Genomic DNA, 11,382 nt, shown 5'->3' with positions numbered 1-11,382 from the left:
AGGTTTCAGGGAGGTGCCGGCTTCTAAGGCAGTGGTATTCTCAGGGGCCCTCTTTGGAGCAGCTGGAGGATGGTCAGTGTGCACCTAGACCCTGCCCTGCATGTGCTGTGTGACTACCCCTGCTCTACTGTGACCGGGGCCACAACATGAGACAACTCCAGGGCCATGGGAAACGAACTGCTGCCTTGGACACTGGCTAGGAATCCAGTCCAGAGAGATGAGGGCGGAGAACTGTCGGTCGTGTTAGGTGTTATGGAAGCTGCTGAGACTTGGCAGGGTCTTTCATGGCTCCTTGTGTGAGCAGCAGTGAAGAAGACAGAGAAGGGGACACAGGAAGCCCCCTCTCCCTGCTCTGCCCTCCTGGAGACTGTTGCAAAATTCCCAACTGCCTCATGGCAGATGCCCAAAGCATGCTCCTCGCCCAAGCGGGGGCAGCTGCTAACAAGAGCCTTGGCACAGCTGCAGCCTGGGCAGGCGAGAGCCTTGGAGCTGGGTGCCAGGCTCCAGTTCCAGCTGGTTCCTCTCTGGCGCCTTCTAAACCCGTCTCAGCAAGTCCACAACACCTGGGCAGAGAGGTCATTGACCAAGGCTAGTGGGTCTCAGCCTCAGAATCCTGCCAAGCACCCAAGGATCCCATTGGAACGCAATCCCGGGGAGCACAAGAACTCAAGGTACAGCTAGGATAGGGCACCCTAGCTCCGGACCATGAAGCCTAGTAAGGAGGGGCTTGAGATAGCTCTGGTATTGTTCCTCCTGTGTCCTCTGTGGCTGGGGCTGCCACCCCACCCGGCCCGAATCTGTCTCAACCTGCAAGAACACACGGGCGGCGCCAGGCATTACCTCACAACAGGCCTGCAGTTGTTGGCTTCACTCCTGGGCAAGGAGGAGCAGGCCAGAGCCCCTTTCGCTTCCTTTTCCTGCCCATGCCGCCGCTCGAAGCCGGGCATAGGTTGCCAGGAGGGTGACATGAAAGAGGAGGGAACTCCATGACCTCTACCTCTCCCGCATTCCTCCCAGCGGGGGAGGACTTCTCTGCTGCTCCGAAGAACATTATGCACTCCTGCGTGTGTGAGAGCCGTGTGTGTGTGTGTGTGTGTGTGTGTGTGTGTGTGTGTGTGTGTGTGTGTGTGTACAGGAGCAGGTCTGAGATACACTTCGAGGGGCTGGGCAGTACTCAGTGCACTTTGGCATTTGCATGGTGTCTTCGCAACAGCACAGCAATAAACAGTGTGATTGTGTGGACACACTGACTGTTCCCGGCGTTTTTTCTGCTGCTTTGAGCCCATCTTTCACCCCAAGGGAGACAAACTAAATTCCTTTTCCAGAACTGGGGGAGAGAGGTGGGAGGTAGTCTGAGTTCTGACTTTGCAACATTGTTTCAATTCTGCTCACCTTCTGCTGAGTCTTCTACCCTGAGTCACCACGAGTCGTCAGGCAGTGTGGCGCCTTATCTTGTGCCCTGCTATGTGCTGTGTGACTATGCTACTCATAACACTTGGGATTGACCAAAACTTGCCCATAGATGGTTGGAGAGGGGATCTGAAGGTATAATTTAGAGTAAGAGCCCCTGATATCTCCTGATTTAGCTGAGCAATGGTGGCACACACTTTTAATCCTAGCTCTTGGGAGGCAGAGGCAGGCAGATCTCTGAGTTCCAGGACAGCCTGGGCTACACAGAAAAACCTTGTCTCAAAATACAAAATACAAACATACAAAATACAAAACTACAAAAAATACAGACAAAAACAAACAAACAAAAAGCTTACTTAGCATGTGTAAGGCTCTTGGATTCAATCCTTAACACTGTTCTTTATACTTGAAAAGTGGGTTGGGGTTTTTTTTTTTTTTTTTTGAGAAAGGGCCATGCTATATACCCAGGCTGGCTTTGCCCTGGATAGTAATCCGTTTGCCTCAGCTTTCTGAGTGCTGGAGGTACAGGCGTGTACCTTGAAGCCCAAGCTTTGTTTTAAAGGGGGGGGGGGGCAGTATGGGATGGGTATTCTGAGTTGGCAAGAGTACCCAGAGGCCAGACAATCGAGAGATTAGAGAAGCTGGTCCTCAGCAGGGCTCCTGCATCCTAGAACCACCTGGAGAGTGGGTTAATAGCTAACACACTCTTCTTGCAGAGGATTTAAGGTTGGTTCCCAGCACCAATGTTGGGCAGCTTTCAACTCCCTGTGACTCCAGCTCCAGGGGATCTGAGGCATCTAGCCTCTGAGGGCTCTTTCACCACACATAGAAACACACATATCTAATTAAAAACCATTAAAAGCCATTTTTTTTAAATTTGGTTTTTCGAGACAGGGTTTCCTCTGTGTAGCCTTGGCTGTCCTGGACTCACTTTTGTAGACCAGGCTGGCCTCAAACTCAAAGAGATCCACCTGCCTCTGCCTCCTGAGTGCTGGGACTAAAGGCCTGCGCCACCATGCTGGGTCAATAATATTATAGGCTTCTTTTTGGGGTACCAGTGCCAAGCTGAGGAGATGGCTTGATGGGTGAGAGAAATTGCTCATGAAAACACGAGTTTGAATTCCCAGCACGCAGGTTTAAAAATCACCCAGGTTTTAAAAAAGTGAGGTGTGACTGCACACACAGCTGAAACCGTAGCACTTTGGGTAAAGGAGACAAGAGGTGTGCTGAGGCTTGCTGGCTGCCAGTCTAGCACCAGGTTTAGTGAGCGACACCGCCCCTCACCCCCTCCTCACCCCCCCCCCCCATCTCAAGGGAGAAAGATGGAAAGCGATTTGAGCAGAATTCTCAGCATCTCCCTCTAGCTTCTGCGTGTGCATGCATGGGCACACAAATAAAATGCCAGCGCCCAGCTGGTTTCAGCAGCTTAGTATAGTGGGCAGACAGAACTGAGACAGCTCTGAGTGATAGCCATGTGTACCTGGGATTGAAAACTCCCAGGCTAAAGAGTGGGAGTGAATGTCACTGCCCTTCTCTCTCTCTGTGTGTGTGCAGGAGCTGGAGGACGATTCCTGGGCAGAATAAAAGTTTTTGGTTCCCGTTGGGACTGTTAGGTGGCCTCCTTACCTAGGATGTGTGAAACCCGGAGTTCAACCCACAGCACTACAAAAATGAAAAAAAAAAAAAAAAAATAGGGAAGACATCATCATTTATTTTGTTCCATTTTTTGAGGCAGGGTCTCTCTCTAATGTAGTTCAAGCTGTCCAGGGACTTGCTCTATGGACCAGGCTGGCCTCAAACTCAGAGCGATCCTCCTGCCTCTGGAATGTTGGGATAAAAAGCATGCACTACCACGCCTAGCTTTGGTTTATCATTTGGAAAATTTAGAGACCAGGTAAGATGGTTACCAAAAGAGGCCTGGGACAATAGGAAAGGATCAGCACACTTCTCTCCTCTGCTCAGGCTAAGCAGTGTCCTTATTCAGTGAAAAGCAATGCTCAGAAACCAGAAATCTTTTCCTTAGATGTGGGGATTAGCAGCACACATGGTACATTCCCCTTGGCCCGCTGCTTTTGGTTTTTATTGACACTTTTAGTTTCAATTATGTATTTCTGTGTAGGGGGTGTGCACATTGAGTGCAGTGCCCACAGAGGCCAGAGAGGGTGTTGGGTCCCCTGGAGCTGGAGTTAAAGGTGATTGCGAGCCACCTAGTGTGAGTGCTGGAAAGCAAACTCAGGTCCTTTGCCAGTGCATGCTTTTTTTTTTTTTTTTTTTTTCTTTTTGGATTTTCAAGACAGGGTTTCTCTGTGTAGCCTTGGCTGTCCTGGACTTGCTTTGTAGACCAGGCTGGCCTCGAACTCCCAGTGATCCACCTGCCTCTGCCTCCCGAGTGCTGGGATTAAAGGTGTGCGCCACCACACCTGGCGTAAAGTGCTGAGCTGAGCCATGTCTCTGGCCCCCAAGTTTTCATCACATAATAAAGGTGATGAGCAGCAGGAGCAAGCTTGGCCTTGACATGCTGGAGCACATCTGTATTCCTGGGACTCAAGAATCAGAGGCAGGAAGATCACAACAGACTTGAGTGAGGTCAGCCTGGTCTATGTGGGCGGAGTCTATCTCAAGAAAACAAAATCCTGTTATGGCCTGGGAGTAATAAAAAAAAATACTTGAGTTCTGCAGAAGGAAGATGATCAGAAATTCAAGGTCATGGCCAGCTACCTTATAAGAGTTCATGGGCAGCCTAGGCTACATGAACTGAGGAAAGGACTTGAAGGAATGCTAAAAAGCCAGGACCGGAGAGCACATGGCTACAGTCAGAGGCCAGGAAGCTCAAAGAAAAAGAAACTTGGACAGAAAGGCCAAGGTGTCATTCTCAGCTCTTGTTCCACATGCAGTTTCACCAAACCAAATTGTTCAACACCTGGACAGGTCTGAGCTGTGTTTTTATTAGGGGTGTGGTCACTCCAAAGTCCCACACCCACCCCAGCAGGACAGAAAAGCTAGAGCGAGCCTGGGTGGGTTGAGGCTTCAGTGAACAGCACTGTTTACCCCAGGAGCCCTATACCCCTGCATAGCATCAGTGTGTCCATCCTGAGGAAAGACCTGGGTGGCACTGGGGCAGTGGTGGCGCATGCCTTTAATCTCAGCACTCAGGAGGCAGAGGCAGGAGGAGCTCTGTGAATTCGAGGCCAGCCTGATCTACAAAGTGAGTCCAGGACAGCTAAGGCTACACAGAGAAACCCTGTCTCGAAAAACAAACAGACAAAACAAAACAAAACAAAAAAGACCTGGGTGTCTGTGGGTGGGAGAGTGGGCCCATACCCTCCCCCCACACAGATATTTGGGCACGAAGGGCAAGTTAAGCAACGCCTTTTTACTCACAATGAGGACTCTGCTCTGAGGGATGCGGGCCCCATGTCCCATCCCCCCATACATTCCTAAGGGCTTGGAAGGATTGACATGTGGGGGGAGGGCTTTTCCAAAGTGGACAAAGAAATTAAAATTGTGCCGGTTAGGGTTGAAAACACTCTTCACCGTCTTTAAAGAGAAGCACTGTGTACCCTCAGAACAACTGAGCCCTTGAGCACTGGATTCGCGGCACCCTCCCTTTGGGCTCAGTGTGGGGTCCCTGTGCTTGTGCACAGTGCAATGAGATCTCACATTGCCAGCCTCTTCCCTGCCGCAGAGGGAGGGAGGAGGCTCAGCTGCCCGTCAACGCTGGCACCTGTCTATCTGTTCAGGGGGATGACAGAAGATTCCTGGACTCTGTGTAGAAGCTGTTTTTGTAAGTCTTCCTCTAATACCTTCCACCAAAAGTAGTTCTCACCCCGAATCTTTGGGGGCTCATCTTGGATCCCTGGGTTCCGAAAAGCCACCGTCACCAGCACATTCAGGCAGATGCCATCCATGTGGTCTCTGCCTAGGTGCTGCAGCCCAAGCAACCCCTTGGTCTCCACTGCCAAACTGTGCAGAGTTAGACATTCCTGTAGCAGCCGTAAGATGGCCACATTGATGCCACCCCTTTGCTCCATAGGGGTAAAGCCACAGGCAGTGATGGGCAAGTGAGGTGTCCCCACTGTGCCCACCAGCACCCACACCGACTGGACTGTTGTAAAGATGGCCACCAACCGCTGACAGACCACACTGCAGGGAAGCTCTTGAGGCAGAGTGAGAGGGTGCATGGCTTGTTGGCAGAATTTGGCACCCAGCTCTACCAGGGGCAGAACGTCATGGGCTCTAAGCGGAGTGGGCAGGGAGACCCGTGGGTACCAGCCAGCCTGTAGGGACTCAGCATCGGCATTCTTGGAAGTCTTCAGAACTCCACCTAAGGGGAGATTTGGAGGGGTGGGGGAGAGGGCCAGTATGAGAAGTGTTGAGTCTGAGAGAGTAAATGACCACCCAGTCATCCCACCCCCACCCCACCCCCGCACAAGCTCTGAGTAGTAGGTCAGTGGCAATTGGCAGAAGCCACAGTATGGCTGGCCAAGGAGGACAACAACGTGTGAGAAAGGTGCTCAAATACCACCAGGTCGGTTGTACCTGTGGGTCGAGCAAGGAATACAAAACGGATCCAGGAGGCGCCCCTCTCCTCCACAGACAGCAGTGTTACTGGCTCACAGAGCAAGCCAGCCTCCTCCTTCACCTCCCGCTGCATCGCCTCCACGATGGTCTCTCCTGGCTCCATTCTCCCAGCCGGGAGGTACCACGATCCCCGGCACTCCCTCTTGGCCTCTTGGATCATCAACACCTCATCCTGAGAAGGATGAAGAAGCAAGAGAATCTTCACTGCTATCCAGACAGTCTGGGGGTGGGGATGGGGCTCCACCTGGATGGTGGCTCAAAGCTCTCTTCTTGGTAGACAGACACCTTCGGGATGCTGGATCCTGAGGAGCCAGGCCCTGGTGTGGTTGAGCCAGCCGTGGCTGCCTCCTCTTTGTTGTAACTCAGCTTTGGATCCAGAGGGCTTTCTGTTGTAGGAAGGAGCTGAGGTGCTTGGGTGTAGCTCCAAGGACGCCCCATCCCGAAGGTTGTCACCACTCCTATACTGACTCAACTATGCCACTGTGTTGCTCTTGTTCCCAGGAGATTTATAAACAACCGCTTGTGTCAGGTCCCCAAACTAGAGTCTGAGGCTTTGAATCCCAGCTCCACCTCCATACCAACCTACAGCTACTCGGCCAGGATGTTATAACCATGACTTGTACAGAGATGATCGATTACTAAGAAGAACTCTCAGAGGGGATGTGTGAAAGCGCCCTACTACTTACTACTCTTAGGGCCAGGAGGGTCTAGGAATCCCCGCTGTGCGTCAGGCAATGTGCCAGACTCCTGGTAAGGAATGAGGCATACTACAGGCCTCTGCTGGTGGAGGCCCGAGGTCTAGTAGATGAGACAAACCGCCCCGGGGGCCTCGGCTTCCTCCTCTATATTATAGACTTTTAAAGGATTCAGCTCAGCTGCTAGTGTGAAAGTGCTTTGCAACACTGCGAAGCGGCCGTTGGCTCGCCTGTTCCCACCAGTGCTGGCGGCGCGCTCCCGAGACCAGCGGAAGGCCGGCGGCCGGACGCTCACCTGCTCGTTGAGGAACACGGCCAGCACCACGTAGCAGACATTCTTCCGCAGCCGCACGGGCGACAGCGGCTTGCCGGCCGGCTCCGAGTCACAGCTCTGCACCAGCAACCCCTTCCCCCCCAGCACGGTGGCCAGCGCCCCCGCCAAACCTTCCGTAGCCATCAAGTCTCCGGGGAGGTGGCAAGCTGGGACCCGCCAGACACCCCCCCCCCCCCGGAGGCTGGCGGCCGGGACCCGAGCTGCGGTGGGCCGCTGCGCCCTCGCCCCCTCCCCTGCCTTGAGGGCCAAGGCAACGCGGAACCTCCGGGAGAGACCTGGCCGCTGATAGGCTGCAAATCACCGCGGCCTGCCCGGATTGGCCAGATCCCGGCAGTTACCGAGGGGGCGGGGCTTCGAGGATCCTCCCTCCCTCCCCCGGCTCCTCCCGCCCCTCCGCCGGGTTTTAGCCGCTGGCCGCTCACTCCACACTCACCCCCAGCTCTCTGTTAATTCACCCCAGCACGCACTTGTCCGCACGGGTTCCGACGGTGATGTCATCCTGCCTGTAGCGTGTTAAACACCACTGCGACCAGGGTCGATGGCGTCACCACTCGTCTGATGACATTACGGAGGCCTAGGCTCTGCCGTCTGCTTCCACTGTCCAGCTTTTATCATAAACAAACCAGAAAAGTGTTCAAGGCAGAATAGGCCCCAAATAACTTTCTGACTTCGTTAAAATATTATGGATGTCATGTTATATGCCTGGGCACACGACGTTGCGATGGAGATTCTGATCTGTATAGATCGATGGACACAGGCATTTTAAAAGTCATAGGCTGGTCAAGGGCTAAAGGATTGGTTTGGGGCAGGGGTGGGTTGGCGGGTGGGCATGTGATTGACAAGGCTCAGAGGAGGGCTGAGACAGGGCTGGTATGGTCCAGGTGGGACAAAGTTGGGGATGAGAGGAAGCGATTGGGGGATGAAAAGGAGCTTGGAATCGGCAAAGCAAAGCAGCCTTCATCAGATTCCGCCGTGCTCAAAGCGTTTCCCATGCAGTGGCAAGGCTTCTGCAGCAACTGCATCCTTAAGAGGGTAGGGGTGGTGCCCTCCTACCCAGCGTGCAGGGCCTGGCCATGGGGAACAGGGTGTGGGCTGTTTTGGCCAGCTCCTGCTTCTCTCCTAGCCTGACCTTTCCTCCTCTGAGCGTCTTTAACCTCCTCTCAGGACAGGAAGGCAGGGCCAGCTGGGAGGAATCCACAAAGCAGGCCAAGTCTGGGCTCCTCACCCCATCGTAGCCTTCTCTTTCCTCCGCCCTCCTGCTGGCTCTGTGTGCCTCCTTTGGGGGAACAGTGGCTTGGTGGTGCTGACAAAAGCTCCGGACTTTCAGCCAGACGTCCAGCCACTGCTGGCTGGCTTGCTCTGTGCCCTGGGTGGCCTCAGTGTCCTCATCTGTGCAGTAGGTCTATAACAGTCCTCCTCCATGGTTGTTGAGAAGCCAAGATAGCCTGAGAGGAGCTGTGGACTATCTGAGCGCTGTCACCAGGCAGCCCGCCTATTCTCCAGGTAGGGTCTCAAAGCCATGGCATTTGTTACTACACAAAAGTCAGCCCCTAGAGCTCCCCCCCTCAGAAACAAACAAACAAACCAAGTAGAGTACATGCTAGGCAAGTACTCTAGGCTCAAACCCCAACACCACACAAAAACAGACAGACAGACAGACAAGCCTCTGTGCCTCTTGGATCTCAGCCCCATGGGACCCATGTCCTAGCCTTTCTCCTTGATGCTGATGGTGGCTGATTGCAAACTCCCTGGACAAATCTTCTATGTAAGGTAGGATTCACCAAGTGGCCCACCATATTTTGAGGCACTTGAATACTGCTGGCTTTAGGCCATTGAAGACCTCCCACCCCCAAATACCTGTAGTCATCGGCAGAGAAGCAAGATCAGGTCCCAGCATGCAGATCCACCTGTTAAAGTTCTCCTCTCCTCTCCTCCCCTCCCTTCCGCTCCCCTCCCTTCCGCTCCTCTCCTCCATTCTCCTCTCCTTCCCTCCCCTCTTCTCTGTTCTCCTTTCCTCTCCCCCTCCCTCTTTGTTTAGATCTCTCGATGCCTCAGTTTCCCCATCTGTGAAGTGGAGGCAGCACTAGTCAGAGACTCCATTCTGCCTCCCAGGGATGATTTGGGAGAGGGTGAGGTCATGTCTGGGTAGCTGGGAGAGTTGCAGAGGCGTCCTAAGATAAACAGCCTAACTGCCTGGAAGAGCAAAGGCTGCCACAACCGCAACTCCATTCCCCCATTACCGTGGGGGAGGGAGAAAACACCCCTCTGCTGTGGAGGGCCTAATTGCCTTGTCATAAGCCACACGGAAGCTAACAAACAAACAAAAACCCAAAAGTCCTTTATAAACTGTGAAGGGGACACACAGAAGGCACTGGAAGGGGGTACAGTCCTTCCCAGAGTGCTTGGGAAGGCAACAAAAGGTTTGGATTTCTCAGCTGGGCGTGGTGGTGCACACCTTTAATCCCAGCACTTGGGAGGCAGAGGCAGGCAGATCTCTGTGAGTTCGAGGCCAGCCTGGTCTACAAAGTGAGTCCAGGACAACCAAACCTACACAGAGAAACCCTGGAGTTCAAATCCCAGCACCCACACAGCAGCTCACAACTGTGTAAATCCAACTCCAAGTGATCAGGCACCTTCACTCACACAGGCATGCATACTCACACATAATAGAAAAAAAAAGTTACATTTCTCAAGGAAAGAGAGCAGTGGTCAGAGACAGGTGGATGAGTCCTGGACAGAAAGGGTATCTTGAGGCAGGGGAGGAAGCAGGACAGACCCACCTCAAAGTATGTCTTCAGTCATCTGAGTGGGGAGCAGGCCACTTTAGGGCACACTTGTGCACAAGTGTTTATGACCTTATAAGCTGGGAGATCTGGGTTGGCAGAGTCAGGGACATGGGGACAGACAGGGACATCCTGGGCAGGCAGGATGTAGCAAGGGTGTCTGGGATGCTAGAGTCCTTTACAACGAAGAAGAGATGGATGAGAACAGTGGGAGGATGGGGCTTGGGGCTCGACCACTAGCTCCTTGAATGACTTTGGAGGAGTCACAGCTACAACGGAGATCAGACATAGGCATTTCTAAATCCTGGGACACAAAAGGGGGTATTAGTGGGAATGCAGGTGAAATTCCAACAGTGCCGTGGCTTCCCAGATAGGATTATAATAATGTTAAGGTCTTGGTAATGATGAGAGCACCATGTTTGTGTAAGATATTCCCACCGTGGGGCACTCGGTGAAGGGAAACTGGAAGCTTTATGTGCCATATTTGTTTTGTGTTCTAGAGACAGGGTCCCACAACATAAACCTGGCTGCCCTTGAACTCAGAGCTCTACCTCCCAAGTACCGGTATTAAAGGTATACGCTCCCACAGTGCTGTGTGCTATGCTTGTAACCTGATTGTAAACCTGCATTCAAGATAGAATTCAGGAGCATTTTCTAAGGAAAAGGGAAAAGCAGCCAATGGAAGGATGGAGATGCGCTCCCAAGCTTCCCTCCAGCTCTAGCTGCTGTTGTCAGTGTGAGTCGGAGAGAAGTGCCAGAGCCAAAGGCTGACAAGGAGCCACTAATCCCCCGGGGCCTGTACAGGGAACAGTGCCAGCCAAGGCCCTGGCCTGTGTCTCAGGGTCAGATCTATTCTTGGTCCAAGCCTAGAACAAGTGAATACTGGCTCAACCGCTGGCTTTAAGGGCCAGACAAATCCACCCTCAAGGGAGCTGTAAGGGTGGGAGGGGGTTGAGTGTTCAGGAAGCCTGAGGCCCTAGTCTCCTCCCTGCTATCCCACCCCAACAAACGAGGTTCAGTGTTCCAGCTTCCCAAGAAGTGTCCCATATTGGTTGATGTCAGGGAGATGTCAGGACAAGGCTATAGAAGGCAAAGTGTTAAGAACAAGTCATTGGGTGACAGTGCCTTCTCTTGGGAAGAGGATGGAGAAGCAGTAAAGACCATCTTTAAAGCCACGAAGCACCAAAACTAGAATGTAAAGGACGTGTCTTGAGTCGGTGAACTTGGTTCAAATCCTATTCCGCCACTTAAATGGCCATGTAACCTCAGGTGACTTACTTAGCCCCAAACTGCCAGTTTCTTCTGTAACATGGAAATAGGTCATCTGTACCTCAAACTACTGTCAGGCATTAAACAAGATGGTTTAAGTGAAATAAAAAGGACACAGTGAAACATTACTGCTCTCAAGAGTTTACCCTCCTTTTAATAAAAAAAAAAAAAAAAAAAAAAAAAAAAGATGAAAATGACTAAACTCTTCAATAAAAAAGCCTAACTTTTTTCTTTTTAAGATGGGGTCCCGCCAGGCATGGTGGCTCACGCCTTTAATTCCAGCACTCGGGAGACAGAGGCAGGTGGATCA

At 52.5% G+C, this 11,382-nt stretch overlaps 1 protein-coding gene across 1 annotated transcript; it reads right to left on the bottom strand.

Annotated features, from left to right (window-relative positions):
- Window positions 1-4,816: 4,816 nt before the first annotated feature.
- On the bottom strand, window positions 4,817-7,190 carry Nudt18 (nudix hydrolase 18). The gene is made up of 3 exons (XM_051160806.1): window positions 6,982-7,190; window positions 5,950-6,163; window positions 4,817-5,734 (listed from the first exon to the last, which is right to left on the bottom strand). The coding sequence occupies exons 1-3, from the start codon at window positions 7,141-7,143 to the stop codon at window positions 5,139-5,141; spliced, it is 972 nt and encodes a 323-aa protein (XP_051016763.1). The 5' UTR covers window positions 7,144-7,190; the 3' UTR covers window positions 4,817-5,138.
- Between the last annotated feature and the right edge of the window lie 4,192 nt (window positions 7,191-11,382).

This window comes from Acomys russatus, chromosome 18 (genome assembly GCF_903995435.1).
Source record: "Acomys russatus chromosome 18, mAcoRus1.1, whole genome shotgun sequence".
In the NCBI taxonomy this organism is placed as follows: domain Eukaryota; kingdom Metazoa; phylum Chordata; class Mammalia; order Rodentia; family Muridae; genus Acomys; species Acomys russatus.
Note: the sequence above shows the minus strand (reverse complement) of the source record. Positions and strands in the feature narration are given on the sequence as shown.

Coding starts and splice junctions, on each gene's coding strand:
- Nudt18 (XM_051160806.1), bottom strand. CDS start 7,143: ATGGCTACGGAAGGTTTGGCGGGGGCGCTGGCCACCGTGCTGGGGGGG. Junction 6,164..6,981: donor CCGTGTTCCTCAACGAGCAG/GTGAGCGTCCGG, acceptor CATCCTTCTCAG/GATGAGGTGTTGATGATCCA. Junction 5,735..5,949: donor ATTCCTTGCTCGACCCACAG/GTACAACCGACC, acceptor ATCTCCCCTTAG/GTGGAGTTCTGAAGACTTCC.